General features: G+C 33.1%; 1 protein-coding gene across 1 annotated transcript; it reads left to right on the top strand.

Moving 5' to 3' along the window:
• The first annotated feature begins 352 nt into the window (after positions 1 to 352).
• Positions 353 to 7,797, top strand: LOC148308336 (inactive peptidyl-prolyl cis-trans isomerase FKBP6-like). Its single transcript, XM_088261926.1, has 5 exons — positions 353 to 702; positions 2,217 to 2,353; positions 4,957 to 5,297; positions 6,153 to 6,355; positions 7,047 to 7,797. The coding sequence occupies exons 1-5, from the start codon at positions 671 to 673 to the stop codon at positions 7,765 to 7,767; spliced, it is 1,434 nt and encodes a 477-aa protein (XP_088118052.1). The 5' UTR covers positions 353 to 670; the 3' UTR covers positions 7,768 to 7,797.
• Positions 7,798 to 17,185: the final 9,388 nt, after the last annotated feature.

Genomic DNA, 17,185 nt, shown 5'->3' with positions numbered 1-17,185 from the left:
ACACAAGAATCTTTCAATTAATAATTTATTCAGTTCATTCCTTTTTGGATCCCTGTCTGGGTCCTATTCTACATGTCAGGCATTGCTGGGTATAGGCTATATATTATAAGTTGACAACTAAGTTAAAAATAATAAGTGATGTTTCAAAAACTGTTGCAAAAAAAATCAGTTTGACCTTGGGTAATTTTTTTTAAATCGTCTGTCCCGTCTCATCTTCTCTTCATCGAGATTACATGACTTGTTGCAAATTTAACAAACGGGGACAGCCGAAGCGCAATCAATCACCAAGTTTTGTTTCTGAAGTACCTAACTAACTCTAAATTGATAGTCTATGGTAGATATACAATTAGTTAGTCTTTGGTAGTTATTTATATTTTGACATTTGACAAAAATTACACGATAAAAAAATAAAAGCAAAAGAAGTTTCCGTTAATTTTTAGTAACGTAATTAAATAAATTGAAGAAACTATAAAATTGCCAATAATTAAATGGTCTTGTCATCTTAAATTCTATTGTACAGTATACTATTCATTTTCATGTTTATGTTATCTAAATTTGACACATTATTAAATACATGAATATTGTTTTGAATGCGCGGGAAATACATGTTATCTTTTTAATGTAGTGACTGCAAATTCAAATAAAATTAAAGGTACATAGTTTCAATACGATGGACATTGAACACATTACAAATTGTCTGTAGTAAGTATCCATATAACCTCACTTTACTTCGGTTACAACAATGGCACAATATTATGAAAATATTATCATTATTGAATTCAATTTACACACGAAACACACAAAAACGTGCTAAGAGTGTCAGAAATGAAGCCTCTAAGAAGCATATCAGGCAAGAGTCTTCGAGATAGAATAAGAAACGCCAGGATCAGGGAAATGTGCGAGATCGAAGATGTCGTTAGGTGGGGAAGGCAACAAATGAGACAATGGTATGCGCATGTGAGGAGAATGGAACCATCCAGACTCCCCCACATCGCACTGTACGGCCAACCCCATGGTAGAAGACACCGGGCAGACCACCAAAGAGATGGATCGATAGCTGGGAATCGACATTGTAGGAGGCTAATCCCTCATAAAAAACAGGCCACAAGGCTTACACTAAGAAGAAGAATTAAATTTACGAGAATTTATTAAAGTATTTAATATCATATTCTCTTGATAAAGTGTGGTTTCGTAACAAAACAAAATGATTCTCATGTCTCGTAATTTTAAATATCTGGGAGTGTTGAAATTTACGAACCTATATAGTGACTTGCCTGAATAGCAATGATAGTAAAATAAATTCAAATGCAATCAATCTGGGTAACATTAGATAAAAAAAAAAACAAAAATTTAATTTCCCTATTTTTTTTCCGAATCGATGCAGTATACTTAGCGAGTTTATGCACTACAGAAATAAAAGCGACTACAACAGTTTAGTATTTAATTTTTTTTTGTCACATCCATGAGAAACGCCAGAAAATATCATTTTCTTTTTTATTATTTTAGCTCATCCCTTATATTTAAATTATATTTTATTTATTTGACCCTTACTGAGAATCGAACCAGGGACCTCCAGAACGGTAGCCAAGCTTGCTGACCATCACACAACGGAGGCACACGTCATTAACCTTATAATATTATTATTATTATTGACTAAAAGCAATATTTTTCCATCGTATATTATATATAACTAACTAACCAGCACACCGCTTCTCTGCAGGGGTAGGCAGAGAGAATCGAATGCCACCCCACTCTGTCTTTGCAAACATTCTTCATCTCTTCCACGTTCATGCATTTCATCATACATACCCGACGAATATTACGACTCCTGACCCGGCCGCTTTCAAGTATTTGACTTACCTGATTGTGCCAAGTTTTCCTCGGTCTTCCTCTGCTTCTTTTTCCAACTATATTCACCTCATAAATTTGTTTAACCGTTCTTTCCTCACTCATACGTTCCACATATCCAAACCATCTCAACACGCCTTTCTTAATTTTATCGATAATGCTTATCTCAGCCTTGCATTCTTTCCTTATTTCATCATTCGAATATCTATGAAACATCATTTTGCCTCACATTCGTCTGAGGGATTCGTCATTCGTTTGACAACTCCTATCCTGTATATTATATATTTTGCATTTTAATTGAAAAGTAGTCATATCCTGTTCTTTTTTAGAGATTGGGTGTAATAAATAACATACTTATCTGATTGTAGTGATTTAGGGAAAGCTGGATTAGTAATTGGAGGTAAAGATCGGAGTGAGAATGATAGAACCGAACACAATCCCGACCAAAAGGAAAATGCCAAGGAAATGGTCCAGTACAGAGGTGCAGCTGCTGACCATGAATTAGGTAACAAAATGACACGTAGTCTTTGATAAAACTCAAGTGGTATAAAACAAGTGTTTTCTTTAATCATTGTAACATGTCTTACCAAGAAGTTAATGCCGAAACAATAAATAAAATATCAATCTGTATTTGCAAACAATCTTCGCCTTTTCCGCATTCACGCGTCTCCTCATACATATGTAGGCTATGTAGCCACACCGTGGAATTGCCGCGCTGGCGTGGGCAGGACGGAAGTGTTGCGAGACGAACTAAACCGAAGATTTCCGAGCGGACACGGCGCTGAAGCGAGAGAACTAAGAAACGGCGAGAGCTGCTTGGATCGTTGAAGCAAACAGACGTTTTTATTGCGATTTTCAATTCACTTCTTTGACTATATATATTGTAGAGTATCTGATGCGAGCATCGAATGTTAGGGATCTGGGCGTTAGATTTGTGAGCACCCTGACATTTCACGATCACATAGAGGCAGTCAGTGGTAATGCATTGAAAATTCTAGGATTTGTTCTGCGTACTGCCAGGGTTTTCGAAAATACCCGCGTGCTGAGAACTCTTTATAACTCCTTGGTGCGAAGTAGACTCGAGAGTGGCTCGATGATTTGGCGGCCACACGAGCTTAAGTACTCTCTTATGGTAGAGAAAGTCCAAAAGAAGTTTTTGAGGTATCTCTACATGAGAGAGTACGGCTATTATCCTTGGCTCTATCTGACCCAGTTTCTCCAGGGTATGCTTGGCTACAATAGTTTAGAGACTAGAAGGAATTTGTATTTGATTACGCATTTTTATCGATTGTTGCGCGGTATGATCGATAATCCTGAAATTATCCGGAACATTGGTCTGTATGTTCCCGATAGTTACCTAAGACAGCGTCGGCATAGATTGTTTCACATTCCTATACACAGGACCAACCTGCCGATGGTTATGCCTGTAGGAAGAGCTACCGCTATGTTGAACAATATAATTGGATATTGATCTGTTCCATGTGTCCGAAGGAGTTTTCCGAAGCGGGATTCTTCTACACCTTTAAGTCTTCTTGCTTACTTTTAATATATACGCCTTGAATATTGTTTTTTATGTATATATTATTTTTTTGTTGAATAAATTGAATAAATTGAATTGAATTTGTAATTATTTGATTCCAGTGTTTAGAATAGAATCACATTTATTTCAATAAAGGGACTGTAAGTACAGCATTCTTTCATTTTTACTCTGGTCACCAAATCCACATCATAACCTACATCATAACCATCGGCAGGTTGGTCCTGTGTATAGGAATGTGAAACAATCTATGCCGTCGCTGTCTTAGGTAACTATGGGGAACATACAGACCAATGATCCGGATAATTTTACGATTATCGATCAAACCGCGCAACAATGGATAAAAATGCATAATCAAATACACATCCCTTCTAGTTTCTAAACTATTGTAGCCAAGCGTACCCTGGAGAAACTGGGTCGGGTAGAGCCAAGGATAATAGCCGTACTCTCTCATGTAGAGATACCTCAGAATCCTCTTTATATTGTGGCAACCCACACATATAATGTACATCGACTATGGCAACCCACACATCGACTATGGCAACTCAAATCGAGTGACATAGCGAGCTCCCTACACGAGACCAGCAACGAACGGAAGCGAGCCCGCCACACTTCGTCGCCGCCCGTCCTCAGATCGACACGTACTTCAACTGTTCTCATATTAGAATCACGCGATTATTCTTAAGTATTTTCTTGATTGTAATTTGATAGAACTAAATAAATTTGTGTTAAAAGTAATCCGCTTTCATCTTGCTTCCCTTCTGATAAATTAAAGTGGTATTCAACTAGAAACCATAATATACCTGCCGATTATTAACTCCTGATCTGAGCAGTTCAGTATGACCGTATTTGAAATACTTGATCATGCCAAGTTTTCCTTGGTCAACCTCTGCTCCTATTAAATTCACTTCATAAATTTGTTTTCCTATTCTTTCTTCACTCATTCGATTCACACGCCCAAACCATCTCGACATACCTTTCATAATTTTATCGATAATGCTTATCTTATCTTATCAGCCTTGCCTTCCTTCCTTATATCAACATTCGAACATCTATCATACAACATTTTGCCGCACATCCCTCTGAGAGAACGCATTTTTACCGCATTCAGTCTACTTTCATCCTTCTTTTGTTAACTCCATGCTTCACTTCCATAGATTAGACCCTTTTTAAAATTTAATTTATAAAGATTAATTTACAAAATTGCATTATAAAATAATAATTAAGGAGTGTTAAGGTTTAAGTTGTCCGCCTCCGTATTGTAATGGTCGGCACTCTCAGCTACCATACTGGAGGTCCCGGGTTCGATTCCCAGGGGGGGGGGTCAAATAAATATTAGTGATTTTTTCACTCTAATATTTATTCAGTACGGACCCTGGACTGGTACCTGAAGTGAAGGGCTTTTTCCTTCATGTGTCAATGATCAAGATAATGCTTGTCACTGCGTTTATATGATATAGTGCCCTATGCACCATTGGGTGCGGATGAGAGTTTGAAGAAGAAGAAGGGTTAAGTGTTATGAGATTATATTTTAATTAATTGAATCATATTACAAAATGTCTAAATTTTAGATACTGATGACCATTATTACGACAAGCGTTATGGTCCCAGAAAGTATAGGGCCAGATATGACCTGATGAAGATCCACCCGGGACATGATGTCAGTTTCACGGAACTCGCTTCTTCAATGGTTCCCGTGAGCATTCCGGATCTCCAGGATATCCAAGGAGTGATGGGGGCCATAGAAGGAAAAGACTTTACTTCTCCTGATTGCGATATGGAATTGGTTGAAAGTAACGAGGAAACGAGACCATTACCCAATAGCTTGGTTTGGGTCCACTATGCCTTGTTTCTGGAGGGGGAAAATCTTCCATTTGACAATTCTGTAACTCGACAGAACGGGAGACCAATCGTAAGTGAACAGTACAGTAAGTCCTCTAAGTTATTTTTTTGATATCCTATCAATGATGAAGAAGAATATGGAAGTCTGGGCATTTACGGGGTGTACGACCGTCATAGACTGGTTTAAGTGATCACTTTGCACATGTGTAACATTCACCAATTCTACCCATGATTGACAACCACATTACTTCGATTCTTGGAAGTTCTATATATATATATATATATATATATATATAAATATATATATATATATATATATATATATATATATATATATATATATATATATATATATATGTATATATATATATATATATATATATATATATATATATATATATATATATATATATATATATATATATATATATATATATATATATATATATATATATATATATATATATATATATATATATATATATATATATATATATATATATATATATATATATATATATATATATATATATATATATATATATATATATATATATAAATATGATTCAATTTCGAAACATTGCGCTTGAATCACTAGAACTTCACTAGAGACATCTATAGGAGAGATGAAAAGAAGGTTTTTATTAAACAGAAACTCTTTTTTTAAATTTTATGTTAATAGTGAAGTTCTAGTGATTCAAGAAAAATCTTTCGAAATGCCCAGACTTCACTAGAGACATCTATTGTGAGATGAAAGAAGCTATGAAATATCCATATTCTCCATATTCTTCTTCATCTATGTCGAGATGTCAAAAAATTATTAGAAAAATAACTCCTATAATTGGAGATAATCCAGATTTGTGAACAAGTATTTGGACACACTCAAAATGTTGTACATGAATTAAATCACGATGGTTGAATGCAGATAATGAAGGTTTCTACGGATGAGATATTCCCTGGAATGGCGGTGGCCATGCGCTGGCTGAGTGTCGGGCAGAGGGGCCGCTTCGTTATCCCGCCGTCTGCCCACTTCGGGGAGCTCGGGCTGCCCGACATCGTCCCGCCTGGCTCCACCATCCTCCTGCTGGTCTACCTGCTCCGGACCCTCGATGCTGCTGCCGCAGATAGGTGAACATTCAATTTGCTTTTCTGAACACAAAATCAACTGCCTACTCGGATTCCATCTCTCAAGGAAAGTTTGAACCGCACTCATCCGGACAGGCCATGGCAGATTATATTAACCCTTAGAGTGCGAACCGTCGATAGATGGACTCTCTATTAATGCGTATAAAGTGCGGAGCGTCGGAATACCGACTATTGCGCAATTCAATTTAGGTATCGACCTGTACGGACGTGTCTTAGCGCACATGTATAACGTTTTTAATAAGCTAATAACATTTATAAATAACCATTTAACATTATTTTGCTGTGAATTAACAATGATTTTTGTATTTTTTTAAAGTAAAAGTTTTTTATTTCTACCTACAAAATGTCCAATTCGTCAAGTAGTGATGATAAAAAGCAATTAGCAATTTATGCAAAATATGTGAAAATAAGCTCAGCACTATGAGGGTTAAAGTTCTATGTAGATTTAAGAATCTGGAGCGAAGAATTGCATAACCACGCCTTCATATGATGTTCAATGATCATGTGACACTGTGTCAATCTGATCCGGTGCCCTATGCACTATCTAGGTGTGGGTAGGGTTCAAAGAAGAAATGAAGAATTTTTGTACCGTTGTTAGAACGTTGTACTAGCTCATTTTTCTTTAAAAGACATTTATGTCCAAATGTGCTATTAATAATTTTTTTCATTTCAGATATGAAAATTTAGATCTTGAAGAGAAAAAAAACTTTGATATAGCGGGTCCTTTAATTGAGAGCATAAACAATCTAGCTAAAAATTTCTTCTTTAGGAAAAAGATACCCCAAGCGGTCGAACTGTATAAACAATCCATAGACATTTTAAAGTTTTGCGAGGTGACAACTAGTAACAAGAATTCCATAAACGCTCTGAAAGTGAAAACATATGTGAACTTGGCACTGTGTATGGACAAGTTGGATAATCCCAGAGAGGCTATATTCTATTTGGACGAAGCTTCGGTTTTGGAAGATTATATGAAGAACTGCAAGGGCCTCTTCATCAGGGGAAGATCTCACTCGAAACTCTCGGAATATGAGGATGCCAAACATTTTCTACTGGCATCGTTCCAGATAGAGCCCTTCAACGAAGAGATCGGGGCCGAGCTGGAGAAACTGGAAGAGGTGGTCAGCGGCTGGGGGGAGATAGAGCATCGCATAGCCGAGAACATGGCGGGCAGCTTGGGCGTCCGATCCCCCAAACTCGATGAACAATTCCTTTCCGTTCCGGACAGAGAAGAGGTTATCAGCACTTGTAAATTCTTTGTCGATAATAATATCAAAAAAGTATCGGTCGGGGGAAAATTGCTGCAAAATGAAGTCAAATTACTCGAAGATATCCTGCGAAGTAATGGCGGGGTTGAATTGTGCAAACATGAAACTGAAATAACTTCTCAATAAAAATACAATCTGATCAAAATCAACGGTGCTTTATTTATGTATTTATTTCCCATTGTGTCAATATGATCTTCTTCCCCCGACGTTGACGATCACTCGGGAGAAACCTTGTCTGTCCCGGGCAGCACGGAACAGGTCCTCCACACCACTCATCCCGGTCCACTCTGGAATGTTCCGAAGCCAGGAAAGCTGCCTTCTTCCAACCCCTCTGCGACCCTCAATCTTCCCTTTTATGCCCAGTAAGACGGCATACTTTTCACTTCTCATTATGTGACCAAAATATGAAGTTTTACGGAGCTTAATTGTGATCAATGGATCATTGTCAGATGAGAGGAATATCTAATTTAACATACTCAACCTATAAATGATTGTATTAGACTCGTGCAGTGTTTATAACAGCCGACATAATCAAAATAATCATTCATCATTTTCTTTTGGAAAATTCGCCTTCGTAAATACATGGTTTTCGTAAGTTGGTAATGAATGACCTCACAGAAATGATGGACTGATTTTAATATTGGTAACATTGCTAAATTATTGGCCGCTCTATTTGTTGATGTCTATGGTCCACCCTCCCACCCCCACTCCCCTCATATTTGTATAACACAAATGGTAGTGTAGTGGTAAACAAACAATCCAGACTACTACTATTACAGCTCTATAAACCATAGACAATAAACTATATGACGTCATAAAACGTTCGATGAGGGAAATTTGATGACGTATGCGAACGCATGTTTTTCGTTTTATTCAAATATCTAAAGTTTAAACCTTAATATCTCCCTTAGTTCTCTACAGATTTCAATAAGAATGTTATCGATAGTGTTGTGATTTTTCATATTAATTTATTAGCCAATAAACCAACATCTTGACAAAAATCTATTCTCTCTGTGCATTCGCTCTACGCGGTACTTCTACGTTACTATCATGTCAGTCCAAGATATTCTCAACATCCTTCAGTGGATACACATTTCAAAAGCCTCCAAGCGGTTAATGATATTAACCTTGAGGGTCCATGCCTCGACACCATAAAGTAAAACTGACCACCTTTCACATTTGATCATTCTTTGTCTGAGCTTCAGATTTATATTATCGTTACAGAGAAGAGTTTTCATTTTATCAAAACATTCAATATGATAGTAATCTTTGCACACATGGATTATGAATTTATAACGCTTTCGTTAACAGAAGGAGGTTTGTGACATTTTTTCCACGAGTAGTTGTGTGCACGATTGAATTTGAACCTTTAAGATAGTGAAATTCATATAAATTAGTGGTTTTACACCCTGAATTCTGGTTCTTATCCTTTCCATAATATTTCTTATTTTTTTTTACTCTTCATCTTTTTTTTCCATCTATTGAACTTTGGCTATTTTATGAGGGGAGAGAAATATAAAGCGATACATATAATATTACAAGGCAAAGTGGAAGGTAGAAGAAGCATAGGAAGAAGACATATGTTGGGTTAAGAAGTTGAGAGAGTGGTTCCACTGTAGCACTGAGTAGCTATGTAGAGCGGCTGCAGGCAAAGTAAAAAAAGTGATCGTTTAACCCGCCTATGACAGGTCATAAGCCCTGTAAATACCCAGACTTCTATATTCTTCTTCATCTATGTTGAGATGTGAAAATGTAAAAATAAAAATAGTCACCATGACTGCCAACCTTCTGGCACAATTGAAAAATGAAGTTTGATAAATTATCATGAGTAATTTTTTGATGAATAAGTAAGGATTTTTCGTTTGAAAATCTATCTGCGACCAATAGTGTATAGGGCACTCAATCGCATCGACATAGTGTTATCTTGATCAATAATTAGGCGAAGGCAATGCGGTCAGGTGCCAGTTCTGGGTGGTATTAAATAAAATTAATAATGAGAGATTTTTATTCGTATTGAATTAATTAATTACCAAAGTCATGACACATTATTATCTTCAAAGCATCCTTTGAACAAATACATCGCTCACTCCTTTCAACAACGTCATATATCAATAATCGTCAATTTTCAGTTGTGCATGTTTTTGGAATGCCCAGAAAATGTACTATATCTTAGCAAAAGCGGCATATTTTAACATAATATTTACCTGCTACAGGGCAGAAAGTGTTGTTTTTGCATTTTGAAGAATAGGTTTTGTTTAATTATTTTTTTAAATATACTCAATATTTTTCAAATGGAGAAAATATTCAGGTTTTACCTAAAAAGATCTGTTGCACAGTAAAAATTTCAATAAGTGAATGAAATGTATTAAAAATAAATGATTATTTTTAACACATTTCATTATATTTTTACACTTAAAAAAACGATCTAAAAAATCAAGTTTTTGATATATGACATTGTTGACAGGAGTGAGCGACATGTGTTCACATATACATACATATAACATGAATTATCAAGAAATAATGGATTTGTGAGGTATCAGTATCTTTATTATCAAAATAGATAAGATTGGCTCGCATATGTGAATAAATACCAAAATCAATTAGCCGTTATGCTAATTTGTGCCTGGGAACGAGCAACGCCACACAATGGTTTCGAAATTACATGGATTCTTATTAGGGCTTCTGTTTCTGATAGCAGGTTTGAAATTTGAACTATTAAATATAATTTTCTTTATGTGATAATCAATGGTATTTTTATTAATCTTAATTTAGTAAAAATAGCACTATATTACATGCATTTTCCATTCCTACTCTTAACACATCATTCTGCAGTATTTCTTTTTTTGTTTGCGCCTCTAGACTTTGTAAAGAATCAACTCTCCCTATCAAAAATGTATCTTTGATCACTTCCAAGAGACTTTACTGTAAGCTTGCTTCAAATTATTTTTATCACACCTTATGACGACAAATGCAGTTGAGTGTGAGATGACAGTCAAGAAATTGCAGTGGGTTTTATGGGAAATAAATACAGTATCGCAATATTCTTTTTTTTTTAGAATTTTTCAATTTATTCAGTTTTCTTTTGTTGTGCCTCTATGATCAACATAGTGCAAAACATTAATGGTATGATTGATTAAATTGTGGTTATTATCAATAATATTGTTCCAAGATGGTCGTATTATTTTTAATTTAGGTTTTTGTTTGTTTGGCTACAAATGAAGCTATTAAATTCAAAATAATTTTGAGATGTACAAATATCATAAATTCTAGTCATCTCTTTTACATATAAATCATCTAAATCCGAATCGCATAGCAGTTTCATAAAAACACTTTTGGCATCTTCTATTGGGACGTTTGTGAATAAATTTACAATATCAAATGAAATAATTTTAGCTTTAGAAGGAATATTTAAATTTTTGGTTTTATCGATAAATTCTAAGGTATTCTTTATGCTATACGTTGGTGAAAAAAGTTTATGACAGATAATTAAATGATTAAGTAATTTACAAAGTTTATAATTTGGTGCACTCACGTATGATACAACTGGTCTAATGGGAACATTTAAAATAGATATATTTAAAAAAAAATGGTATTTATGAAATTTCGTGTGGAGATTGCAATAAAAAATATATAGGCCAAACCGCGAGAAATTTAAAGATTAGAATTAGAGAAGATTGTAGCAGTCTTGTGAGTAATTATTTTTCGAATTTTGCAATTCACATAATTGATATAAATCACTCATTCCACTCCCATAAATTAATATTATTACACCTTGTGCCACATGAAGGCCAAATTATGAATTATTTAGAAAATTTTGAAATCCAAAAAACTTAAATTCTAATAATAATTTATTAAATAATATATTTTTCAAAATTCTTCTCCTTTGCTTTCCATTTTTCCTTTATTTTCAAACTCCGCCACCTCGACTAACCCCCTCCCCCTACATTAACTTTTTTTGTTTTATATTTTAGTTATTATTCAGACCTTACAATGTTTAGCCCCCGAAACTAGTACTACTATTAATAAACTCAAGTGGTATAAAAACAAGTGTTTCCTTAATCATTTTAACATGTCTTACCACAAAGTAAATGCCGAAACATTAAATAAAATAAATGTACCTACTTATTTATTTTCTGTACATGAAATTTAAATAAATAAATAAATTTTACTTAGTAAAAACACCACTGTTACTAAATAACCATATTACCAAATAGTGGTATTTATCAAATGAGTTTAAAAAAAAATAAATAAATTGATTAATGAAAGTTAATATTAGTTCGGGGATACTAGGATATTTATTTTCTGTACATGAAGTTTAAATAAATAAATAAATTTTACTTGGTAAAAACACCACTATTACTAAATAACCATATTACCAAATAGTGGTATTTATCAAATGAGTTTAAATCAAATTAAATAAAAAATTGATCAATTAAAGAATGTTAATATTAGTTAGGGGGATACTAGGATATTATGGGGATAGGGTAATACTTGTCCGCCTCTGTAGTGTAATGGTCAGCATGCTCGACTACCGTTCTGGAGGTCCCGGGTTCGATTCCCACGGAGGGATAAATAAATATAAGTGTTTTTTTCACTCTTATATTTATTCAATATTACCTGGACTGGTACCTGAATTAATTAATGGTACCTGAAGCGGAGGGCTGATCACCTTTCCTTCATGTGTTAATGATCAGGATAACACTGCGTTTATATGATGCACTGCCATATGCACCATTGGGGTGCGGATAAGGGTTGAAGAAGAAGAAGAATAGCAGTTAGATATCATCGGTGTTTATTTACTTTTAGTTGAAGATTTGTAGACTCTTGACCAATGCATTTTTGAAATGGGAGGACACCTTTCCTTAAACAAGTAGTGGTAATTTAAAATCTAAATAACTAATACTTTTAACAAATGTTATTTTATGTATGAATCCTTGTAAAAAAAAAAACAGACTGACAAGCTGGTCACGAAAAGTTATTTGAAATATTATCTATTGTTTAAAATAAATAATCGGAAATACAGAATTGAGTTCTAACCCTTATCTGAGCATAATAAACAGGGCATTGTATCGCATCAATAAATTGTAATCATAAAACTGTGCATATACTAAAATTTAACAAAGTGAATAATCTCTTTCCAGAATTATAAATGCTTTTTTATGATTTCCCCTAAAATTGATTCAAGTACCTACCTTTACTTTAAAATAATCGATGAGGTCACCCTTTTCAATATTTTTCTTCTTATCATGTTCGATTCATCAATTAAAATAGATAATTAAACGAACTAATGTCGTAATCATAATCCATCATAGTTATATTTGCAAGGTTATATCTACAATGATGTATGTTATCTTTGCTGAAAGTACCTCCAATAATCATAAAAAATAATAAAAACATTAAATTTAAGAGCTAAGCTGTTACTCATCCTTTTCCCAAAGCCAAGTTTTTCAGATCAGGTATGACATGAGGCCAGTCTTCTATTTTAACTGCATATAGCTCTTTTTCAGCCTTCCCCCTCCTCTATTCCCAAGGAATAAAAGGAATTATTCCCTCTATTATTATTACAGTGACGAGGTACCGCAGGATATAATCTCCACCTTCTGTCTTCTGTTTTATATTCTTTCTAATAAGGTTATTTTTGTCTTTAACTGTTATCAAAACATATTCTTTTTCCATTCAGCTTATTCATTTTGTCCCTCTTCCAAGATCACAACGCTTCTGATATTTCTTTATCCTCTTAGGGCGATTGTCCACTACCCGGAATTTGACCGTCCGGCAGTCCGGCTTTGAAAAATGAAAGCGACTATGACAGTTTAGCGTGATCGAATTTACGCGCAACGTGTTCACGCACCGATCAAGAGCACCGATCCGAATAAAGATGGACAAAAGCACAAGCCAATCGTCATTTTAAATGCTAACTGACGTGCCGGACGGTAAAATACTGTGTATTTCCGTGTAGTGGACAAACGCCCTATGTCATCGTTCAAGTTTCTGAGTGCTAAATTTCATTTAAAGCTTTTAGCCACATTTCCAGATCCAATACAGAAGCTCTATGCTTCTAATCAAATCACTATTGAAAGCAATATTTTGGGAACTAGGTATTGAAAAATATTGAATGTGTTCAATAATTTTTTTCCTCAATTTTTTTGGATATTCTTGGCAATGAAAAGGAATTTTTTCTTATCAAATGTCTGTTCAGTTAATCTCAATCCACTAGTGTATTCGGATTTTTTTGTTAAATATTCTCCTTGTAATTTAAATTATAAGTAGAATTTTAGTGATCAGTGCTGAGAATTTAATTTGAATATAAATGAGTGATTAGTATTGATAAGATATTGATTTCACATTGAAAAAATATGTATTATATTATCTAAGCTCAAAATATTTAACTCTACAATCTGAATTATTCTTTAAAATTAACGTAATTTTTATTATTAGTAAAAAAACAAATGATTAGATAAACAAAAATTAAGTAGGCCTTAGAAATGAATGCTTGTTTTGAATTTTACATGTAATGTCAACTAATTGTTAAAGGAAAGGTTAGTCAACGTTAACTATTCATTGGCCAACATTATGTGTTGTCCAATTCATGGATACTGTTTATTTATAATAATACTAATATAATATATACAGTGGAATTTGCTTGTTGTGATCACTGATCACAGTTAACTTACATGTAATGTCAACTAATTGTTAAAGGAAAGGTTAGTCAACGTTAACTATTCATTGGCCAACATTATGTGTTGTCCAATTCATGGATACTGTTTATTTATAATAATACTAATATAATATATACAGTGGAATTTGCTTGTTGTGATCACTGATCACAGTTAACTTACATGTAATGTCAACTAATTGTTAAAGGAAAGGTTAGTCAACGTTAACTATTCATTGGCCAACATTATGTGTTGTCCAATTCATGGATGCTGTTTATTTATAATAATACTAATATAATATATACAGTGGAATTTGCTTGTTGAGATCACTGATCACAGTTAACTTAACTTAAGTTAACTTTTGATAACAATTCATTCAACAAGTTTTTTCTTCCCTTCATTTGTGCCAAACGGTGCGTAGGGCACTCTATAAATCGATACAGTATTATCTTGATCGTTAATTACGTGAAGGTAAGGTAATCAGTCCTGCGCTTCGGGTACCAGACAATTAATAAATATTTGTCATTGATCACCCTGTTGAGCGATGCTATGCAGTGTCCTATGCACCATTAGGTGCAGACGAGGGTTAGAGAGAGGAAATTTAAAATGAAATTCATCATTAATCTTACTTCAGCTATATATATATATATATATATATATATATATATATATATATATATATATATATATATATATATATATATACATATATATATATATATATAAATATATATATATATATATATATATATATATATATATATATATATAAATATATATATATATATATATAAATAAATATATATATATATATATATATATATATATATATATATATATATATATATATATATATATATATATATATATATATATATATATATATATATATAACGTGGTAATACTTTTCTTTATAAATTGGGTGTAAATAATATGTAAAGTGGGTGTATAATAATAAAATAAACAATGTGTTGCTTTGTAATTAAAGTTTATTCTTAATTTATCTTTATAATAATTTTATATCTATCTATCTATCTAATTCTGACAGTTAATAATATTATCGGAAGTCTTTTGTTTAATTCTGAGCGACGCATGCGGCATCTGGTGGTAGAACTGTTTTATGTAGGTACTTTTTGTAAGTACATAATAAAATGTATAGGTAGGTACCTAGTTATTTTATTACATCTCCCCCCTTGGGGATGAAAATTCATAGTAAAATTTTCACTCGTCCTCCGGATCATCTTCTTGTATAAGTTTAGTGATATAATAAAGTTTTTTTTTTTTTTTTTTTCGTACTTTTTTTTTTTTTCTTTTTTTTTCTTCTTGACCCTTTTAAAGTAGACACAGTTTTTTTTCAATCCATTTGTTTTTTTCTTTTGAATTCCTTCATTTTTATTCTGATCTCTTAAAGTATCTTCTAATTTAACCAAATTTACAACTTTTAATTGTTCATCTGCATTTTCATTCGAGTTTAATACTGAATTCCTGCTTGGACAATCTACTTCTAAATTCTTCTTTCCTGGAGAATATTTTATTTTATCTTTCGTAGAAGTTTTTTCTACTTTATTTTTATTTTCATTTTTCAAGCACTGTTTCTGTGTTATTTGTATGTCTTCATTTTTATTCTGATCTTTTGAAATATCTTCTAATTTAACCAAATTTACAACTTTTAATTGTTCATCTGCATTTTCATTCGATTTTAATACTGGATTCCTGCTTAGACAATCTACTTCTAAATTCTTCTTTCCTGGAGTATAATTTATTTTATCTTTCGTAGAAGTTTTTTCCACATTATTTTTATTTTCATTCTTCAAGCACTGTTTCTGTGTAATTTGTAAATCTTCATTTTTATTATTAATCTTATCATCCTCCTTTGTTTTAAACCAGCACGTTGCTTCAGAGTGATATCGAGTTCCCTTATTTAAATTTTCACAAATCTTACATGGACTTTTATCTTTAATTTTATCACTAGTTCTTAGATTTCCACGTCTTCTTTGATTATCTTCTAATCGTTTTCTTTGATCATCTTCTAATTTTTCTCTCTCACTCCGAACATATTGTAGTAATTGTTTTAATACATCTAATGTTTCATAATCCATTTCCAATTAACAAAATTGTCGTTTTATAACGTGGTAATACTTTTCTTTATAAATTGGGTGTAAATAATATGTAAAGTGGGTGTATAATAATAAAATAAACAATGTGTTGCTTTGTAATTAAAGTTTATTCTTAATTTATCTTTATAATAATTTTATATCTATCTATCTATCTAATTCTGACAGTTAATAATATTATCGGAAGTCTTTTGTTTAATTCTGAGCGACGCATGCGGCATCTGGTGGTAGAACTGTTTTATGTAGGTACTTTTTGTAAGTACATAATAAAATGTATAGGTAGGTACCTAGTTATTTTATTACATATATATATATAGGGTCCGCCATCTAAAGTTTTTTTTTTCAACTAGTGCTTATTTCGTGAATGGTAACACTTAGCTCATGTCTGATTTGACAGATAATTAGTTTTATCCTTCCGCTAAGCGAATATGGTTGTGTATACGCTTGAACAACGCTGGAAAATATTGCGACATTACTTTGAAAATCATGGTAATGTTGCAGAATGTGTGCGAAAATTGCGTACGGTTTTTGGAAGAAGAGAAGCACCGTCAGCTCCGTATGTTCGTTATCTTGTGAAAAAAGTGAAAGAAACTGGCATCCTCATCGATAAACCAAAGCGTGAAAAGCCAAAAACAGTGCGTACACCCGAGAATATCGATGTTGTGGCAGAAAGTGTGCGTGAAGCGCCATCAACATCAATTCACCGTCGTTCTCAACAATTGAACATTTCGGAGACATCATTGAGACGAATTTTGCATAAAGACCTTGGTATGA

Source organism: Brachycentrus maculatus, unplaced genomic scaffold (genome assembly GCF_059751285.1).
Source record: "Brachycentrus maculatus isolate JH-2025_06_01 unplaced genomic scaffold, ASM5975128v1 h1tg000169l, whole genome shotgun sequence".
NCBI classification, from domain to species: Eukaryota; Metazoa; Arthropoda; class Insecta; order Trichoptera; family Brachycentridae; genus Brachycentrus; species Brachycentrus maculatus.
Note: the sequence above shows the minus strand (reverse complement) of the source record. Positions and strands in the feature narration are given on the sequence as shown.

Bases quoted from the DNA above. Each gene is read 5' to 3' on its own strand.
- LOC148308336 (XM_088261926.1), top strand. From the start codon at position 671: ATGGACATTGAACACATTACAAATTGTCTGTA. The intron at 703-2,216 runs GTAAGTATCCAT...ATCTGATTGTAG, and splicing joins CACATTACAAATTGTCTGTA to TGATTTAGGGAAAGCTGGAT. The intron at 2,354-4,956 runs GTAACAAAATGA...TCTAAATTTTAG, and splicing joins AGCTGCTGACCATGAATTAG to ATACTGATGACCATTATTAC.